General features: G+C 40.0%; 3 protein-coding genes across 4 annotated transcripts in view; 1 reads left to right on the top strand and 2 right to left on the bottom strand.

Annotated features, from left to right (window-relative positions):
- Nucleotides 1–707: 707 nt before the first annotated feature.
- Nucleotides 708–3,824, bottom strand: LOC126383930 (tetranectin-like). Its single transcript, XM_050034678.1, has 3 exons — nt 3,728–3,824; nt 3,455–3,553; nt 708–1,671 (listed from the first exon to the last, which is right to left on the bottom strand). Exons 1-3 carry the CDS (start codon nt 3,822–3,824, stop codon nt 1,265–1,267), a joined length of 603 nt encoding a protein of 200 aa, XP_049890635.1. The 3' UTR covers nt 708–1,264.
- A 4,216-nt stretch (nt 3,825–8,040) lies between these two features.
- Nucleotides 8,041–10,950, bottom strand: exosc7 (exosome component 7). The gene is made up of 8 exons (XM_050034384.1): nt 10,809–10,950; nt 10,546–10,647; nt 9,945–10,039; nt 9,252–9,417; nt 8,798–8,868; nt 8,563–8,686; nt 8,316–8,471; nt 8,041–8,215 (listed from the first exon to the last, which is right to left on the bottom strand). Exons 1-8 carry the CDS (start codon nt 10,863–10,865, stop codon nt 8,111–8,113), a joined length of 876 nt encoding a protein of 291 aa, XP_049890341.1. The 5' UTR covers nt 10,866–10,950; the 3' UTR covers nt 8,041–8,110.
- A 1,941-nt stretch (nt 10,951–12,891) lies between these two features.
- zdhhc3b (zinc finger DHHC-type palmitoyltransferase 3b) overlaps nt 12,892–21,413 on the top strand; it is a 20,060-nt gene continuing 11,538 nt past the window's right edge. For both annotated transcript variants that reach the window (XM_050034594.1, XM_050034596.1), the window contains exon 1: nt 12,892–13,255. The gene's annotated coding sequence lies outside the window, so the exon portion shown is untranslated. The remainder of the gene's footprint in view (nt 13,256–21,413) is intronic.

Genomic DNA, 21,413 nt, shown 5'->3' with positions numbered 1-21,413 from the left:
CACCTGTTTTAGGACACCTAAAGGCTTCAAATTTCAAGAGTGGGGTATTTACTGACGTATTTTATGTGGTAGAACAAAATGTGAAAGTCTTTTAAGCTTGTGTTATGCTGCATTCAAATGGGTTCGTGTTCACTGTGTTCAAGGGTAGAGTCCATCTGAACACTCCCCCGTTGTAGCATTCATGACCTCGTAAGTGGAAATTTTCTGAGAGCTTCAAGTTCGTGTTCATGACTTCCCATGTCGTTAACATGCGCATATGAGTTCCATTTGAACACAACATTAACAACAGACCTTATTTCAGGCATCTAACCAAAAACTCGGGTTTTTGGACTCTTTCCTGCACCACTCTATTTGATTGTACTTGATTTTCCAGTATTCTTTCAACAGGATGACAGTCTGTCTCTTGTTACTCAGTGTTGTGGCCCATGCAGGTGCTCGCCATGGCTACGGAGGATGCTAACTGCAGTTCACGTAACGGCCTCAGAGAGGTACTACAACAAAGATTTTCTGAAAGTTACACACAGAACCTCTAACGCTCAGTATGCATAAGCATATCTCCCCAAACTTTTCCTTAAAGAAACGACAGCAGAGGAATGGGTTTTCATCATGTATTGTTTCAGGTTACACCAGGCCAGACATAGGAGACTACAAGGCTAGCAAACTGAAATCACGTCTTGAAAGAAGTTATTTTAATGAAATATCTCTTAGAATTCTGGCTCCATGTGAGTCTTGTCATTATGCAGTAATGGCAAAGGGGTTATCCGAGTTTAAACCAGTGGTTCTCAACTAGTGAGTCTCAACAGAGGTGTGTGAAAATAATAGATAGTTACACCCAGTTTTTAAACATTCGTGAAAGGTGCCAGCACGAGTACTGGCACTCTGAATTATGAACAATCAATATGTTTTGAAATAATTGCAAAAATTATATCCTTTTTTTAAAAGGATATGTAGGACATAGATCTAGTCCTTTGGAGGAGACGGTGTCCCACAATCTCTAGCTTATTCTGTTCCTCCTGGTTTTACTGTGACCACAAGGAATGTTGCAAATGACACATCACCAGATGGCTTTTGTCAAAAATAACAAACCCATATGTCACATGCTGCTGATTGTGACTTCTAAATCAGAATTTAGTCCTGATGCAAAACCAGCCGAGAACCACTGGTTTAAAGCTCTCTTTAGAATAGCAGGCAGAGCAGCATCGCAGCAGGGGTACACACTGAAAGCAGCTATAACCATGCGCAGTCTATGATAAGATACATGTGATCAAACAATGTTGAACTGGCAGATGGAGGGCTTCTCCTCACGACAGTTCTCGTCAAACCACTTCCCATTAGAGGCATCAGACAGGACGGCGCAGTTGTGGGACTGGCCGCCGTCTGGCTGAGGGGACCTCTGGTTGGAGGTGTCCCAGTTTTTGTATGTAATGCTGGAGCCAGTCTGGTCCACCCAGGTGCCCTCAGTCATCATGTCGTTGACGCCAAGCCAGACCTGCTCATTTGGGCCAATGCTCTGGCGGATGTAGTCTCTGAGCTGGTCGTTCTCGCCACGGGATGTGGGTGTACCGAGGACGCCGCCCAGGGCGTTACAGTCCTCACTGGCAGTGTGATAGCGTTTTCTTACAGTGTCAGCCAAGAAGCACTTGCCATGGCTCTTTATGCCTTTCAGACAGACTGAAGAGAAAAATAAAAGGGAGCAGATGGTTAGATAGACCCAAACTATTATTCAGAGTCATGTCAGAGTTTTTTTCAGCTGTAGGTAATACAGGTGGCCTTTAGTAATACAAATAACTGTAGTCCCATGTACTTGATTTTTTGATTTGCAGGAACAACTGGATATCATTTTGTGTCCTGAACACAGTTTTGCCATGTGCACTCCAGATTCAGACTTGCAGTTCAAAAGACTACACATGTATCCCATCTGAGTATACAGACTGTTCTGTCCAAGTTGAGTACTGAACAATGTAGCTCTTGTCATGCTATCAATAATTCCCCCTTGAGCAAGCCCTTTAAAATGTCCACATTGCAATCCACTTATTACCACTGTGACACTAATGGCTGCTTGCCTGCTTCCACAGGTGATCATAAAGTAGGTTCAGACACAGAATTGCATGTCTAAGGCTGAGAGGAGTTCATTTAGGGGTAGAAGGTAGCTGTTTACTGGTGCAGGGGTTTAAACCTGGCCAAATTGCGAGTCTAACCATGGCTGGAATAACTTAATAAGGGGCCCCTGGGGCAAAAAATTGATGTTGGGCCCCTGTCGACCCTGTACTTGTCGCCTGGCCCTGGGCTTTCTGTGTGTCAGTGACTGCATGGTAATTTGATTCAACTATATTTAGGAATATGCCACGTAAGTAAACAATATAAAATAACTATGCCTTTTCTCTAAGGTCCCTTTCCAACACAATAAATAAATAAATAAATAAATAAAACGCAAACAATCACTAACATCTGAATTTGTCTTTAATGGGAAAGGTTATAATCAGCATTCATATACATACTCTGCAGTAGTTACAAATATTTATCGGCCCCAGCTTTGATTGACAATGATGGAAACATGACACTTGGGTTGACACAGTATTTTCGCCCCTTTCCCAGTGCGACCATCCGTAGCTTCTGTGACTCTTTTTCATCTCAGCCACAAATTCTGTTCACCTCCATCCAAGCCATGCTTGGTCATCTTTACAAAGTAGTCTGCACCAAGTTTTAAAGAGTGACTGAATAAGTTAGAGATATATAAAAGAAGTAATCACGGTTACATTAACACTGGCCTCCATGCTGCTTTATTCTGTTTACTAACCCTGTTTTCTGGCCATTTGTAATGTTAAGTTTGACACATGACAAACAGTCTGCTTGTGTTTTTTTCTGTCTATATTTAATCGTTTGTGTCTCTTTGGGGTAATTTTGTGTCTCCTTGTGGTTGGTACGTGTTAATTTGAGTGACATTTTGCAGGTGAAGGCCAGAGGGGTCCCTGACACCTATTGTCTCTTTATGATTGCGTGTAGTTATTTTGTGTCTCTTTGCAGTTCCTTTTCATCTCGGTGTGATCTGTTTGTCTCTCTGTAGTCATTTTGAGTCTCTTCCTGGTCGGTACATGTCAATTTGAGAGATATTTTGCATGTATACGACAGAGGGGTCCCTGATTTGTTGGGCCCCTGAGCCAGTGCCTGGTACAGACAGGGCCATAAGACTACTTAACATGGCTGGACCTACCTGGGTTGATTATCTGCTTTAGCAAATTCCTTTAAAACATTTGCAATCTCTTACATTATGTACAATCGAGTCATTGATTTTTGGGGGCAGTTGCTTCTTTTGCCCAGTTGGTAATAAAGTCTTTGTCTGAACCCAGATTCTGTCAAGTCCTGGTGTTAGGAGACTGTTAGAGGCCTTCTCAGGGTGATTAATATTGCTAACAAGATCCAATTTATGATCCAGCTGCTCAAAAGTCCAGCTTACCTGTCTGCAGGGCTTGTTGTTCCTTCAGTAGGTTGAGCTCCTGGACGATGTCATTGATTTGTTTCTGTAAGTCCTCGATGGCAGAATCCCTTGCCGTATCTGATTCCAAAAACAGTGGAGACACAAGGAAATTCAAATCAGGTTGTTTATATTTCAATTATTTCCTTTTTCAAGGAGATCTGAGCATGATTACATAGAAAACATGCTTTTGAAATAAACATCTCATAACACAGATATGATATTGAAATCATTTGTGATGGACCAGGTGTCTACCTTTCTTTATTAGCTTCTTCTTTGGTGGAATCTGTTGAAACGAGCAGTTCACCAGTAGCAGTACTCCCAGCAGCACGCACACTCCTTTGAACTCCATGGTGAGACCTGTTGAATGAGGCTGCTCCAACGTGGATGCTTGCAATTTATCCGCACCCTCCCACGCCCTCCCTCTCATCTCTCCAAACAGGGAAAAATACTGAGCTCCAAAACTGCCATTTGCAGGAATAACAATCCAACCTCAGGAGCCTTAAAGGATGGTGTGTGTGTGTGTGTGTGTCTCATCTGGCTCCAGATGCTTAACGTGGAGGGCCAGTACAAACCAGACCAGGCCTGGAAAGCAGGTGGAGACTGGCAGACAGTGTAAAACAGTTATGATGTAATAACCCTGTGCAGCTTTCATCAAAGTATACTATAAAAAAGAAATAAACAACACTGACTCATGTGTTGCACAAATGCTTAAATAACTTGGTTACAGTTTATTTCTTGGCTCTCAGGATGAGAAAAAAGAGATGGAGTAAGACTTTCTTTCCTAACAGTTGGCCAGTAGGTGTTTTGGAAGCCTTTAGTTATGGCCTCATTTGGAAAGATTTAAATATTTCCAGGTGTTTTTGGCAGCAAGAAGAAACTGAAATGAAAAACTCATTCATCATTACCTGTTAAGTCTCTTATGCAGCTGTAAAGGCACTTGCAATGTCACCCCTTATTTTGAAATGTGTATATCTTCACAAACCGTTCTCTGAGTATGTTTTTTTTTTTTTTTGCTTCAAAATCTGCAATTTGAGTTTGTTTTGGACCTGTCTACTCCATATGTCTGCTCCCAGCCAGCACACACACCCTACAGCATGTCTGTGGGAAGGAAGAGTGGAATGATCCAGAGTCACATCTGGTCTTTCTGTAGCCCCAGACTGACACGTGGCAGAGACAAAAGGATGCAGAGAGACTGCTGTCCTGACAGTACAGTTCAGAATATTGAGAATGATTTTGTTTTGAAAATAAATAATGAAAATAATGAACTCAAGCTTGGTGAGTGTGGCACAAAAAATACTGTTGAGCATTATTACTGATGGACCTATTTGATTTTGTGTGAATTGATATCTGTAATATCTAGAGGTTTAATAGTAGCTGATGAGGTGGGTGTACTACCATGTAAATGGGTAGGTTACCGAGGAGGAAGTGGGTATACTTTCCTATAAATTCCAGTGATTTTTGTGGATGACAGGTGGGTATACTGTTATGGGCCAAAAGAAGAGGTGGGTATACCCTGTACACCTGCGTATAGCCTCCTCTGCGCCTACAGTAAGATCCTTAGCTTACTTTGTTATTGTTACCATAAAATGTATCTCCCGGTGTCTGCAGGTACAGATGCAGCCACCTAGAATTTCCTGTTGCTCTGTTATGGGGCCCAGGCAGATCCATGGTGGATCCCTGCTGGGACATTGTCCGGTCTTTGACTGCTCCTTGGCTGGGATGAGATTGTGTGAGATCACAGTGGAATCTAGACATGCCCTGTCAGGAGACTGGTAATTGGCTGGGAACTGACTGGCAGCTGAAAGGCCTTTGGTTGGGAGGGGAAACTCTGGGTGGTTGCATCTTTATCAGACACTTGAATTTAAATGCTTTTTAAGACCTTTAAGGTCATTTTTTAACAAATTTAAGACATTTTTCAATCAACTTTTTTCACTTAGAGTGTTTTCACACTTAGTCCTTTTTAAATGAACCAAACTCAGTCCTCTTTAAGTGGACCAAAGAGTGGACTGACAGAAAGGGGACTCAGTTCTTCTTGCGTTACATTGACAGTTCATTTGAATGAGGACTTAGTTCTCTTTCCGGTAAACTTCAGCTCTGATGGGGCCTCAGTCCTCTTTCTGTTCATACTATAGCCTTTATATAAAACCTTAGTGTTTCTGTGCGTTATGGACAATTGGTGTTAGATGTTTTCCTCTTTCCATGTCTGGAGGAGTGCAGTTTTTTCACCATCAGACAAGTACTCCTCAATATCTAATTTATCAGTGCTGGCCAAAGTTCTTGAAGCTCTTGTGGGTGAGCAAGTTAAGGTGTTTTTACATTCTAACACCATTTTATCGAAATATCAGTCAGGAAAAAGCATAGTACCATTACAGCTGCAATGAAGGTGGTAAATGACATTTCTGTTGCACTTGACAAGAAACAACATTGTGCATCTCTTTTTATTGATTTGTCGAAAGCGTTTGACACAGTTGACCACGATATTTTAAAACTTAGACTCTTGCAATCAGGATTCTCGGAGCAAGCAGTTACTTGGTTCACCAACTATCTCAGTAATAGGACTCAGTGCATTAAATATGATGGCCTGTGTTCTGATATTGTTACTGTCCACAAGGGGTGCCGCAGGGTTCTGTATTAGGTCCCCTTTTATTTATTATTTATATCAATGATTTGGGTATAAATGTGACAAATGCTAATTTGCATTTCTATGCTGATGACACAATTATTTACTGCTGTGGATCAACTCTTGTTCAGGCCATTGAATCCCTGCAGAAAGCCTTTGTTGCTGTCCAGCACTCATTACTTCAGCTGGAACTTGTTCTCAATGCAGACAAGACTAAGCTTATGCTGTTCTCTAATTCTAGGAAGAGGCCACAAATTATCCCCTCAGTGACCACTCTCGAGGGAAATGAAATAGAGGTGGTTCACGAGTATAAATACCTGGGTGTTTTGATTGATGCCTCCCTCACTTTCAAGCCACATATAGAGAAATTAGTGAAGAAGCTGAGGATAAAATTGGGTTTTTACTTTCGAAATAAGCTATGTTTTTCTTTTAATGCAAAAAAGCGACTTGTTGCTGCTACCTTTTTACCAGTGTTGGATTATGGAGATCTTTTATATATGAATGCGTCTGCTAAATGTCTTCATATGGTTGACACTGTCTACCACGCTTCTCTGAGGTTCATTACTAATTGTAAACCATTGACACACCACTGTGAGTTATACTCTCGGGTTGGATGGGCTGCTCTGGCCACCCGAAGGCTCAGTCATTGGTATACTTTTATATATAAGGCATTACTTGGTCTACTGCCTTCCTACATTTGTTCCTTAATTGCACAGAGAAGTGCTGGTCCTTACTCCTTTCGTTCGCAAGACTACTTGTTGCTTTCTGTTCCATATGCCCGTACTGAATTGGGTAAAAAGGCTTTTGTCTACTCTGCACCTTCAGCTTGGAATATGTTGCAAAATGACTGGAAACTAACAGGGTTAATTTCTTTGAACGCCTTTAAATCCAAACTAAGAATACTTGAGGCCGACTCCACTACATGTACTTGTTTTTCATAATCTGCTTGTATATTCAATACTATTTGTTTGTGTTTTATCTGTGTAATTTGTAACTGTGCTTCATACTTGCTGCTGCCTATCTTGGTCAGGTCTCCCTTGAAAAAGAGGTTGTTAATCTCAATGGGATCTTCCTGGTTAAATGAAGGTTAATAATAATAATAATAAAAGAGGGCTGAAGAGGACCAAGGGTGAAACACCCTTAAGCATTCAGGTAAGTAGTGCATGTATGTAGTCCCATGCAGAGGTAGGTTTTATGTGGGAACACAGTTATTAAAGTGAGTTAGGCTAATTCACATTTTGCCAACAGGTAAGTATAAAGTTAAAAGACACTATTAGTTTCAGTGGTAGGCCAAAAGCTTTATAAAGTCAGAAATGTGGACTTTGACACAGAAAGTTATGTTCATGAGGAAACTAAAAAATGGATAAATGAAATTAGATAAGATATTTGCGGCAGGTAAGACCTCAGAAATTTTAATTTAATACTTTTTAATGACTTAAAGGCCTAAACGCTCCGACCACTAATGTATATGTACAGGATCTTCACACCAGATCTTTTTTTTTTGTGGCATTGTTAAAACACTGACACCATATGACAGTGTGTCTAAATTTAAAGCTCCAGTGTGTAGGATTTAGGAAGGATGTATTGACAGAAATGGAATATAACAAGTATGTTTTCTTTAGTTTATAATCATTTATAAATAAGTATCCTTGTGTTTCTGAGATGGCCATCTTGCACCGCTATGTTTCTACAGTTGCACAGAACAGACAAACTAAACAGTGAGTCTTGACAGGGCCATGAAAGCGTCAGATAAACTGATTTTTTTTTATTTCTTTTTTAATTAAACTGCTTTATTCCGTGTCTGTTTTGGTGATAATTATGCTCCTAGTAAAAAAAAAAAACCTCCTGGACAATGAAGGAATACTAATCTGGAGAAGTTTCACATGCCACTAAATCCCCCTAAATCTTACACACTGTTACTTTAAGTACAAAGACAAGAGGGCTGTACAAATTAAATGTTTTATTAGAAAAATTTGTATACATGTACATATATACTGTAGATACAGTAGTTGATGTTAACCAAGGAAGCCAACTTTCTGTCGCGTCTTTCCCAAACTCTCCTCCTGCTGCAGCAGCTTGATGAGCGGAGCATGAAGGGCCTTCCCGACCCGTTTACCTGCCTGGAGACAAAATAACACTTTAGTACCTTTATTTGTTCAGACATAATCATATTCAAAACCTGGAGGAGGCCAGATGGCCGAGGATGAGGGCTGGACTCACCTCTGTCATTTCAAAGATGCTCTCTGGATCCAGGCTGCCTCCGCCCACCTTCCTCATGCAGCTGATGGTGCCCTTGTGTGTCACCGAGATGATCAGGCTCGCCACGGAGCAGGCCTTCTCCTGCAGAGTTGCGTCCACCACGTGCCTGTGACCCACCTGCAGAAAAACAGCCAATGTCAAAGTCACGCATTGTGTGATGAAGGGCTTTAGAGATTCTTCACTTCTGAGAATAGGCAGGTGAGCTTACCTTGCATAACGTCACTATACAAGGAACATTTTCTACATTGAGTCTCACGCAATCATACGGGTCATCTGACAGCTCAATTTCCTTCCCTCCTTCCTCGTCCGTTGATATGTGCACTCTGGGAATTCTGTCAGTAAGATAATGAGAAGACTGTCTGTAAGCTTTTATTTTACTGCGTAAGAATGATCAATATAACAGCTGTAAGAGATCATAAACACTACTATAACACTTGACTTACTTTGTGTTGAAGAGAGCTGCCTTGATAGCTATTGAGATGGCATCGTACAGGTTTCCATCACACTGCAGGAGCTGTGCAGACATGTCAGTGTGAGATTTTACCTTAGTGAAGAGCATGGCATCAAATATACACAGACCAAACAAGATGTTCTGATGTAAAAGGTGCCGCTTTGATTTTTTTCCTCCACTAAACCACAGTTTAACAGTGTTTTATATGCAAAGGTGAGTTACAATATTTCATCATACAAGTAGGAACAGAAGTTAAAGAACAGCAACAAAATAAACTGCAAAAAAAAGAAAAGAAAAAATGGGTGAACTCTTCATATTTGTCTAAACTTATGTCAATTTGAGCAAAAATCATAAAGGCAGGGGTAAGCTTTAAAACAAAGGCACACCTGCAAAAATCACTGCATGAATGTTGGAAGGTGAAGACATTACTGGACACTAGCACTCACCAGCACATCCACGTAGAGAACCCAGCAGTGTTCTCCTGCACTGATACAGAGACTCCTCAGGTCCACACTGTGTTTGTTGTTGAAGACTTTGTAGAGAGTGTTACTCAGCTCTGTCCCAAGCTCCTCACCTCCTCTGCCCTCAAACTCCGGGGTTGCATTGGCTGAACTAGTGATGAGACAGAGAAAACAAGACAATCAAAAAATGAGGTAACAGAATATCTATCAGCCTGAGATTTATTTTTACTTAGGGAAAGTAGGGAGAGCAGTGACACTGGCTGACCTCACAACCTTTCTCCACTCAAATTTATTGCGTATTTATGGTAATATGATCATATTCTCTCTGGTAAGTCTATTATTACTAGGATGTGTTGGAGATTTATCTCTCAGGGAACAGATGATACAACACCACCTCCTAGTGGCTGGGTATGCATCCGAATATATTACCAATAGGGAGGGATTTATGATGCAGCCCTTCATTTTTAAACAAATTTTGATTGACTTTACAGAAAATTCAGTATATCATGATATGTAGTGATACTATGGTGTAAAAGTATATACACCAATATAATATTTTTCATATTGCATATCCTGAAAGTTGCTCTGTATAATGTCTTCATAACTGTTTGGTTCAGTGGCGAAATCTATAAAAAACAAGCCTCAGTTTATAAAAAGCCAAAGCATGCACACACCTACCAGTCAACAAAGAACTCCAGGTAGCCTTCATTTGGCACCATAGGCCTTGGTTTTCCAATGTCAGCCTTAATTCCAACTAGAACCGCTGTGTGCCCCTGAAAGAGAGACAAAGCCAACAATAAAAAGGTCATCAACAGTGTTTGAAGGTTACCAAGTAATTTTGAGGTACCTATACTTTACTAGAATATTTCCATTTTCTGTCACTTTATACATTTACTCCTCTAGAACTGAGATGCAAATATCACACTTCTTCATTTATTTGATAACTTTGGCTGCTAGTTACTTTCCAAATTCAAAATAATGCCACAAAATGTGATAAACATATACATTATGATGTTATTATTTCACTAAGACTTGATCCTCAGGGGGAATTCACAGCTATAAAGCAGTATGTATATATTAATCACTTATCCTTCCTGATGAATTGCATACAATAAAAAGATAGTAGTAGACAGACAGGCTCAAACACACAACTAACAAGAAGGAGTATTTGCATTTGAAGTGTTGATGACTGACTCTGGGTGCACAGATGACAAGTTTCACAGTAAAAACACCAAATGAGCAAACATGTAGGACTTCTGCTGTACATATCATACATTACCAGAGTGACTTTGGCCGAGCCGTCTGTGTTGGACACAACATCAGTCTCTATTTCCATGTGTCTGTAGTCCTCACAGCCTCTTCCGTCCACCCGTAAGTCATCCTGATTTAAACAATCAACATGTCAACAACACTACAGTTAGCTCATGCTAATGCTAACTAGCTTCCTGCCATTATAAAGCACACATTACCGTCAGGGCATTTACGAAATATTCTTAACTAACAGAGGTTTAAGGTTGGCATGTAGTTATTTAAAAAACGTACCCGTATACCGTGTAAAATGTACACCTTTTCAGCTTCGCTAACTTGTACTGTTGCCATAGTGTAAAAGGCACAGCTAGCATGTGTTTGTCGCTCTTCTTCTACGCCATCAAAAGACGCAGAGAACCCGCTTTGCTCACCCGGATGTCCCGGCAGTTTGAGATCCTTCGGAAGAGGGAAGACCCCGCCCACCCGGTGCAGCCAGTCTCAAACACAGATTGTAGACTCATACAGTAAACAACTTGATACATAACATCTCACTTGATTTAGTAAAACACAACTCTTTCTGGCATAAAAATCTGAATTTCTGTCTGTAAAAAAAGCCTATATTGTTTTTATCTGCATGTAGACTCTTTAAAGGTTTAAAAAGGTTGGGTCAGTTCAATCTGTTTGATGTTCATGATGCACCAGGCTCCCCCTCTCTATCGCAGACCCTGGATCAGATATAAAATTTATTATATTTCCACTGTAATCAGCTCAGATAAGCTGTAACTGACTCTAGAGTTAATATTTATGTTATTTAACCCTGCGTTTGACCGTTTAGGCAGTTGAGGCTGGGCCCTTCAGGGAAAGTTGTCATGATGAATGGACACTTGGGTCAGAGAGAATAAAAAAAAGCAACATAGATAACTAATTGCCAAAGATCCCTGAGTCCCCCTCCCATGCCAACACAGTTTGGGAATTAATTCATGGTAATTACATGATTTGTGAGGCTGGGTTGCTACAGGCAAAGCAGGTAACTGTCCTTGGACCCTGGGGACCCTGGGGCCCCTATAGCGACAGGCTGCAATGGGTGTGTCAACTGTTTTGGTGCTAATTATACAGAAAATCTATTTAGTTATATGCACCACTAGAGCACAATATCAACCAACATGATAAAGGCTTTAAGGTGGGTCCTGCTTGTTTTTTTCCTTAGAGGCCCTCTTAAGGAGAGGTGCCCTGGGGCCACAGCTGTGTCCAAAATCTGGTGTATAAACAGCCTGTTATGTCAGTTTTATGTTTATTTGATCTATATTTCCACAAATAAAACTGCTGTATTCTTAAAATAGTATAAATTACAGCAATAGCAGAAGAAACAAGGGGCCCAGCAGCAGTTTTTTGTTTGTCCCAGGGGCCTTCTAACAGCTTAATCCAGCCATGATGGTAAGTGTTGCTGAAAGACATTTTAAATCTTTCAAAGGGCGGCAGAAAAATTGAGACTTGGCTATGTGACTTAAATGCAATAAAACATGAAATGAATTGGAGCTAAAATAGTCACATGTCAATTTAGCTGAGAATATTTTTAAAAAAAAATCCCCAGTAGCATGTTTCTGCATCCCAAAGAGACAAATCAATCCCAAAATGCAGACAGTAACTGAGCAGACTGTAGGGAAGGTAGATTTTAGAGTATCATGACTTTCCTTTCATTTAATCATGACTTTTTCTTCAAAATGTGCAAAAAAATATTGAACATGAGTAAGAATGTTGCTGAAACACATTTGGCCAGATAAAATCCAGGGTTTTATGAATGAACTGAAATGATTTTATTTCCGCATCACTGACATGGGTGCCACATACACATTTAAAGAAGTTACTTCCCCCGAGCAAAAGGCACAAAAGAGGTATGAAGATTAAATCCTAACATGTGCTGAATTAGCAGGAATAGGCTAACATTAATTAGGAAAAGCTGATTGACAGGGGAATAAATATTTCAAAGCGATAAAGATGGCCGAGAACCATACCACGTTATTTTCCATTGCATGTTGAATTGTCACCAGGTGCCTGAATTGTACATTTTCTGTTACATAAATAAACACGCCCCCACAAACTGATGCAGAAAAGGCACAAACCGGTGCATAAAAATTCACCAGAATACAGAAATGAAGTGTTGCTCAAATGCTCATATTTTTTAGTGGGAGGTGGTATTTGGTTTCAAAAAAAAAAAAAAAAAAAAAAAAAAGAGGAGATATTTTTATAATAAATTTATAACGATGTTTGGCACACAAAAAAAAAATGCAATTTAGCGATTAACCAACTTGTATTCCTAAATGAGGCTGCTACCTGGTAGACCGTGCTCAGGGCAGGACGCCCACGTCACAGAGTATCGGACTTCCTGGTTGGCTCTGCGTTGTGGTGCTGCCCTGCTGGCCGCACAGCTTTCTGGTCCAACAGAGGAGGAAACACCGGAACAGTTAACGTTTGGCCACGGCCTGTGTAAAGGCTCGGTCCCCTGCTGTAATTACAATAGGAACAAGGTGAATTAACACCTCGTTGAAACCGAGGCGGCGGTGAAAACGGCAGCGGAGCCGCGGAGCTACATCTGGCCGCATATCAGTGAGGTTAGCTGGGATTGCGCTAACAGACGGAGCGGCGGAGGAGACACTCGGTTTGGGTGATTTTAACTTCACATAAGGCTCCAAACTACGTGAGGACTCGAAGAAACTCGTGTCGACAAACCAGGAGAGTGTGAGGTACGTTGTTTTTAAATACCAGTGGACGCTTTACTCTTGAAATACTTTACACTGTGTGGTTGTTATCAGCTATCAACTAATGGATGTCCAGATATGCTCCTCCAGCTGCCACACTCACTTCCTCCCGGTCAGTTTATTTGCTTTATCACTTTCTAGAACTTAGTAAATCATAGCCCTGTAGTGTCATAATAACTGTCTAGGCTTCACTGGTTGTGAGAGGATAATTTCCCTTTACGCTCAGCTCATCTTCAGGGAGGTCAGAGGTCAATTTAGCTAGCCACGGTCACTTCATAGATTTTAACTGTTACCTTTAACATTTACCAACATGTATTAGTTTGGGTTTTATTTATCCTCCACTAATGACTAATAACAATCAACCAAGCTTTAACAGAGTGTATACCAAGTGGCCAGATTTACTTCCCTCTATGTTTTCTACCATTATACTTTTATTAAGAGTAGAATTATTACAAAGTCAAACATCTAATAAGGTAAAGACCCAGATCGTTGTTATCAGAGGTTACGTGAGACCATATTTGAGTTAGAAGTGAATGAAGTTTGGGCCAGAAACACGTCTCCACTGATCGAGAGTTGCCATCTGTGCTGCTGAGTGTCAAATCATGACTTGGTTGATTGATAGAAAACTAACTGGCAACAGTTTTTATAACTGTTTAATCGTTTCAAGTAGGGCTGCAACGATTAGTCGACTAATCGATGACTTATCGACTATTAAAGTAATCAGTGACTATTTTTAAGCAGTCGACTAATCGGTTTGAGTCATTTTTCATAGAAAAGTATTATAAAAGTACCCGAAAATATTCTTATTGCAGCATCTTATGTTCAGATATTGGCAGCTTTACACACTCTCCCATGACGGTGAACTATACAGTATTCATAAGTGCTCCCTATACTTCAAACAAAAAATAACTGATCGTCAGCTCAAGTGAAACTGCAACTTAAGACTGTATCGGATCACATTTGGGATTTTTGTCTGGAAAAAATGACTTTAAACAGGAATCAATTATTGAAATAGTTGCAGATTAATTTTCAGATTTATTGTTAATTGTAAATTAAGTGTTTCAGCTCCATTAAGTTGTCCCAAAACATTTTGTGTATATCTTTTTTTTTTTTTCACAACCAAATAATCCAAACTCAGAGGAGTGGATGTCAAGTTGAAGGTTCACACACAGTTACTAGTTTACTTCCTGTGGTTGCGGTAAATTCTGTGACCCATCTGATTCTGTGACCCAGTTGGGAGTTTCAGTTAAATTTACAACTGCAGACACTGGTATCTTATCAGATATTTGCACATTTTTTATTTTGATAGCTGCTGAAAAAATGTGGCCTCCATAGTATTCAGACACAGTAGTAAATCCTGAAAGCTGTGAGGAGAAACTGTTGTGCATAGGTGAAGATTTTGGGGGGATGCAGGGAACTTCACCCTCAATATTTAGAACATGTGAATCTGTTCTCCCCAATTAAAACATGAAAGTAGCAGAGGACATTTATTTTGACAAAATAAAAGGCATTAACACCACAAACTGATGCAGAAAAGGCTCAAATTGGTGCATAAAAGTTAACCAGAATGCAGGAAATTAGGTGTTTGATGCTAAAAATTATCTGGCGGAGAACCCCCAAGCCCCCTGTATCATATACGCCCTTGCTGTTGTGTATATTTGTATTAAGTTTTAGTTAAATCTCCAGTTTCACAGATTTCTGAACACTAAAATCAAGCTCTCAAAATGTGTTTCTAAAACTAATCTGAGTGAAATTAAAAGTCTCGAGTCCTTCAATCTTTGTTTTGTAAGTTGCCGGAGGAGTTTATCAGTAAAGTGAAATCACATTAGAGTGTTAATTAACTCAGCAGGGGGTCAAATCTCGCTGCCTCTCATCTCTACATCTCTTCTCTCTTTGTGCTTCTCATCCTGCCTGCACACATTAGTCGCCACCATCAGTCAGTGCTGTCAGTTACTTTGAAATGCACTCGAGCAGTGGGATATGAAACATACCCATAAATCATTTATTGAATATCTGACTGTGCCCTGCATACATTTTGAGTCAGAGAGTCACTGTTACAGTATGAATCTGGCCTTTTTGGCATACTGTATCTAGTCTTACAGTACTGCAGATGCATTGTGGTGGCTTCTCAATACAGAAACATGTTTGTTTGGGTCGATATAAGAGAAGAGGGGTTGTTCTCTAAAGTGTTTCTGTCACAATCAAGTCATTCAGTTGTTTTCATTGTAAAAAAAAAGTTCTATTCACTGAAAGAAGTCTCATTATCCATTCTACAAAAAAAGAAACCATTTACTTAGTTGATGTTAATGAAGTCTGGTTTTGCAGTTAGTTTCACTCCAGGTCTTTCATTAGTAAGAAGTCCCATCTTGTCCAGTCATCTCCACTTTCAGTAAACACAGTTTTCGGGGCCATCTCAGCTTCTTTTGTTTCTAGTGGAGTGAAACGTTAAGGCAGTCCACATTAACAATTCCATTGCGAGCCGTTACCAGGCGTCCTGCGTCCCCCTCACTGGAACGAGTTTTTCTTGAAATGGGCTGCTCCCACCAGCTGAATCAGATACAGGTCCTGATAAACAGTCACATGAATCAGCAGCAGTTAGAACCTGTTTAACAAGGATTTTTTTTTTACAAGATCTTTAAATGAAAATATTTAACCATACAGTGACTTGTAGTTAAGATAAAAAGGCAAGTAGGTCTGAGGATGTTAATTTTTATTCGTAGGTATTGTATCATTCACACAAATGTCCCTAATTGGATGCAAGAAATTAATTGACTCTCCCTTTTAAGATGTTGTATTCTCTTCTTATTTTTACTTACAAATTAACATTTAAGCAACATGTAAATGTTGTAGCTTGTAAAGGTGGAGCTGATTTCATCTACAGTCAGAGCTCGGCAATAAATCAATATTATTTCATTGATATGAGACTAGATATTTTAGATTTTGGATATTGTAATATTGTAAATGTTGTCTTTCCTGGTTTTAAAGGTCCAGTGTGTAGAATTTAGGGGGATATGTTGAGTGTATAATCACCTGAAAATAAGAGTCGTCAGGTTTTTGTTAGCGAAGAATGAGACATTTATAACTAGTGTGTGCGGTTAAATGTCTAAACGATTAAACGTCCGCCCCATTGCTAGTTGGCACTGGAAATATTAGTCGGTTAAACCAATGAGTGTTTTATTCATGTACAAGGCTGCTTAACTGTCATGCAGCCGCCCGCCACTAGTGGGTGCTGCATAGCCGTCAGACAGCAGCCCCCTCCTCTTTTTAGATTAGTCTAGTCTTAATTAAAATTTTCGATTAGTCGAGATGGAAATTGGTTGCCAGGAACAGCCCTAATACGGCGCGGGTCCTTGTCAATGGAGTCTGCCATGTTGCACCACCATGTTTCTACAGTAGCCCAGAACAGACAAACCACATACTGGCTCTAGTTCGGGCCATTTGTGTTTTTTATGTTTTTGTGTCAAATACTGTAGTAAGCAGCCCCTCCAAGACAAGAGTGTCGGGAAAAACACATATTTTCAATGTGAAACTGCTTTGTTTATTGTTTTTACTGGTTTAAATCACGTGGTTTGTTTGTTTTGTACAGAAACAGACCTCAGCGGTGAGCTGAACAGCCTCAGAGAAACACTGATCTTTAAGGTGAAACTGCTTTGTTAAGTGTTTTAGCAGTTGATCACCAAGTCTGCTTATTTTGGAGAGAAGGAGAACTCTGCAGATCATTTGGCTCCTGGTAAAAACCTCCTGAGCAATGAAAAATGAAGAAATCTCCTTTTAAAGGCTGCATTACAGTAAAATGATGTAATTTTCTTTACTAACCAGACTGTTCTGTTATTTGCCTTTATCCACATAGTCATCATAGCCACATTAATGATGGTTATTTATCAAAAATGTGTAAATATTTTGTACCAATAGTCAGCTCCACAATATTGTCACAATATCGAGTTTTTTGGTAAAAAATTATGTGATTCTCCATATTGCCCATCCCTACCTACAGTATACTGTCAGTTATATGTTAATAAAGCATCACATCTTTTTTCAAAGTAAGATCTTAATCTACATAGTTTTCACAAACTGTACTTTTGCTGCCATAAATATAAAACATGGCAAGTTCATTTGCAGTCATGTATCATACACAAAAGTGCTTTACATTAAAACATTTAAAAGGAATGAAGCCTAAAACATTTAAATACCACTCAAACATTAGAAAGCATTCACACAAAATTAATATTAGATAAGTAAAGATGTTGGGTTTCAGTGCAGTCAAATACAGTGGGGAGCATAAACCTGGATTTAAGGGGGTCAGAGTTGGAGCTAGGTAGCTAAATGCTGCTTCTCCAGGTTTAGTTTGAGCTCTGAGAACAGTTAGCACGATGCTAATAGATGACCTGAGAGGGTTCATACTGCAAAAGAGAGTCAGCGAGTGTTTTGCAGGCCCTTGAACATTCAGAGCTTTATAGACAAATAACAGTAATGTCAACTCTATTCAATGACAGGAAGAAGAGATAACTGTTTGCTCTGTATAATCAAACATAGAAGAAGAAGGCTCACCAAAAACATATCAAAGAGGAAGGAAATATTAAAAAGCCTTTATTGCAGTGGCTGAATCATCAAAAGAGCCAACATGTTTCAACCACTGTAGGTCTTCGTCAGGGCTTTAAAGACAAACAACAATAGTGGCCTGACCTTTAAAAGCAGCAGCAGCCAATGGGAGGCAATCACATGACCCAGATAATAACATGACTGATGAGTCAAATTGAAAATAATGAAAATAGATAATAACATGAGATGAGATTACACAGAAAAACATAATAGATGGAAGATATAGATACATATATAGGTTTAAACAGGCTGTGAGAGAAACAGGGAAGCGTCTAACAAAAGACAAATCACCAACATGACGTATACCTCCTCATTGAGACTGGATCTATTTAATGATACACTGGAAGCATCTCAAATTGTACTAAAGTGTGAAAAGATGTAAATGTGTGCAAATACTCTCACTGTTACTGTTTACCACCACTGAAGCTGAGACAGATGGTGCTGTAATCCCAGACTTCTAGTGAAAGTGATACAAGCAGATACACCAGACCTCCAACATGACCTCCCACTGCGCCTGAGTCCTGCTGCGTGATGACAGGCGTGCTGAAAAGGGTCAAGAGGCCACGCCGCAGGGTTGAAGTCGGTCATACTGGATTTTTCAAAATAGGCATTAAAACCAGGAAGTACATTTTTTTACCAAGACAATGCTCCCGTCTCCCTTATTGTTTCCAGAGTTGGACTGCTGGAATGTTTGCCGTCACATAGACGGATAAATTCAGGTTGTTAAAAACTAAACAGTGGAAATGTTTGCCAGAATGGTTTTAAACTACACCCTGTATTCATCCTGCATTCATTTAAAGACATCTTGTGCTCACTGTCATCTTTGATATCCACGTATTTGTTTTCCCACTGTAAAACAAAAGGCTCCAGGTCACGCTTTGAAAATTGTCAGAATCACAGATAGGGATGAGAAGGTTACCAGCTTTACTATAGTTTGTGGTAAAATTCCCGACCATTAGTATTATTTTTAAATCTGAATTATCTTCAATATAGTGTTTTATTACCACACTTTGAAAAACTCACAGTTAGGGCTGTCCCGAATACAATTTATGGGGCTTCGAAGCTTTAGTGATAATTACTAGTGAAAATTTGAAGCGTCGACAGTACGTACTCGGACCAACCGAACCCAACCCTACTTTAGTAGGACTTAGTGCTGCTGTGTGAATGTGAGAAAGCGAGTGATAGAGAGAGGGAGGAGAAGTGACAATTTCACGCAATGTTTCTTTAACTTATTACCCTTTGGGGTCATGGGTATAATTGGCCGTTTTTGACTACTTTTGATTGTACCTTTTGTTTGGGGTCATTTTTTTTTTCAGCACAACCTCACCTGTGTGACTTTACAGTTTTGTTTTGTTTTTTGACATACATACATTGGACCTCTTTTTCTGCTTGCAAGCACTTTCCTTGAAATAGCCCGTTTTTACCGTTTCTTCCAGCACCAAACGTGCCCCAAACGTGACGACAATATTCAGGGAGAAGCATGGTGTAAAGTATTTATCATAAGTCTGGTTTTACTTGGCCATAAACAAAGCCCAACACATGAAGACAAAAAAGCACAGTGTATTGGTAGTCTAATTCCCACTTATAAAAGACTCACAGGCTGAGATGAAGTGATGAAATAAAAGTGTTTGGTGATGTAACACTGAAGGGTGGATGTCTTCAACAGGTTGACCTTTAAATGTATGGTGAGTTAGAGGCCAGGTGGGTGTGGTGCTGGCTGGGGAATTGGAAGCATACAAAGAAATATAGGGGTCTGGTTAGTGGTCTGAATTTGTGCTGTAATGGACCGTATGAAGTTTTAGTAAAATCCAGAGATGGCGTTGATTAATTTTAATCCCAAACGTGTCGTAGGAACGCCATATCGTTTTCATTCTGATTAAATTCCTGTCCTCGGGGAAGCATGTTTAACTGCAAGGATCATTGGGCAAGCCCTAATTAATACGGACATAAAAGTAAAGATTAGGATATCGCTCAGTTAAGCCTAATGGATAGAGGAATGACCAAGCAGTTTGATTTCACTCAATAGAAGCCCAGGTTTTACTGCTGTCCAGCCATCCTCTAGGAATTTTCTTTTTTATTCCAGTCTTTGTTATCTGAATATAATAGTCAGGTCTATTCTTGGTTTTCTGACATTTTATCCCCTTTGAAGTCACATTATCTTTGTCTACACACACACTCAGACCTGCTCAATTGCTTATTCATAAGCCTCGGACACACTCAGGCCCAGTGCAGCTCAGGACAGCTGTGGAGGTTTTGTTGAAGCACTGTTTCATTTTGATTCACTTTTAGGGCCAAATGGTGAATTATAGTCTCCAAATCCAACAACAGTCTTTTCTTTTCCCTGTGAGATGACTCTGGGTGGATTGTTTGGCCTGTTGGGATTAGACCAGTCACTTTTTGCTCCTCCTTCAGTTAAGGCCTCCTCCTGAGTGTTGTCCTAAAGCTCATTTGCTGAGTCACTCTGTGGACTTAATACCCGCTGTGACAGCAGGGCTGATATTGTTTTCATGAGTCTGTCTGTGTCATCATGGCAATATGTGGTCCAGGAGACACCTCTCGTAGCAGGAAGTAGTTTTGAGAACTCTGCCAGGTGTTTAGGTGTCTCTCTGTCTGTCTGTGGACAGATTTTGTCAACGTGTTAACATCACAGCTGTGCAAGATGCAGTCACAAAACATTATGGGTGTGTACTTGAAATCACATGAAGGCCAAGTTCGAGATGGTTGTGGTCCATGGACTGTAAAATAAAGATGGACGATATGACAGCTCCCCAAAAGTGAAGCCAAAACATCTCGCTCGCTCCCTGGTGGCTGGCTGCAGTATAGGTCATAAACCCTGCCTCCTCTATGTAAATGGATGGGACATGGGCCAAACTAAAAGATCAAAGTACAGGTCAAATATATTTTCTTCCCAAGATGGTTCCTGTCATTATAGGTAGTACTTCTATAATGTACTACCTATAACTATAACTATTGTATTGTAAGAACTGACCAATCAATCATTTAAGGCATTTTAACCCTATGGGCCCGAACGACGCATTGTGCGTCCAAATTCACACCTGTTCTTCTCTATTGATTTTCTCCGCGACCGTGCGTCATAGCAAGAAACCACGCATATCACGTGAAACAGCGAAATTGTAGCTTTCCGCTTGTCGGTAGTCCGATGTTTTCATAGCGAAAAAAAATGATAAAGTTACACTAAAATGATGAATAACAGAGCTTTCATACAGCTCTGCACACACATTACTCTTGGACGGATTACTCGCGAATGCAGGCTCGCACAGAAATGCCACGCATATCACATGAAAGCGCAGGAGCAGAGCTTTCCAGTGATGCCACACACATCATTGTACCGTCAACCCATCACGCTATAAATCCAGATTAATTGCCTACAAAATAAAAACCTGACGAATTTCTTCAAAATCCATTATACAGATCTTGTTATCAGTCACTTCATATAGTGAGGAATATCGTATCTTACCACGTCTCAGGCTTGCGTGTGTTTCTCCCTGTCTATCCACATTTGTAGTCTTTCAAGATGCAAATA

Source organism: Epinephelus moara, chromosome 22 (assembly GCF_006386435.1).
Source record: "Epinephelus moara isolate mb chromosome 22, YSFRI_EMoa_1.0, whole genome shotgun sequence".
NCBI lineage: Eukaryota > Metazoa > Chordata > Actinopteri > Perciformes > Serranidae > Epinephelus > Epinephelus moara.
The sequence above is the reverse complement of the archived record's forward strand: the minus strand, read 5'-3'. Positions and strand labels throughout refer to the sequence as shown.

What these genes read in the sequence shown, in the direction of transcription:
- LOC126383930 (XM_050034678.1), bottom strand. Translation starts at nt 3,824, where the DNA reads ATGGAGTTCAAAGGAGTGTGCGTGCTGCTGGGAGTACTGCTACTGGTG. An exon ending in GAAGAAGCTAATAAAGAAAG is followed by an intron (nt 3,554 to 3,727) that starts GTAGACACCTGG and finishes TTTTGGAATCAG; the next exon opens with ATACGGCAAGGGATTCTGCC. An exon ending in ACAACAAGCCCTGCAGACAG is followed by an intron (nt 1,672 to 3,454) that starts GTAAGCTGGACT and finishes TTTTCTCTTCAG; the next exon opens with TCTGTCTGAAAGGCATAAAG.
- exosc7 (XM_050034384.1), bottom strand. Translation starts at nt 10,865, where the DNA reads ATGGCAACAGTACAAGTTAGCGAAGCTGAAAAGGTGTACATTTTACAC. An exon ending in GCTCGGCCAAAGTCACTCTG is followed by an intron (nt 10,040 to 10,545) that starts GTAATGTATGAT and finishes TCTCTCTTTCAG; the next exon opens with GGGCACACAGCGGTTCTAGT. An exon ending in CTGGAGTTCTTTGTTGACTG is followed by an intron (nt 9,418 to 9,944) that starts GTAGGTGTGTGC and finishes TCTCATCACTAG; the next exon opens with TTCAGCCAATGCAACCCCGG.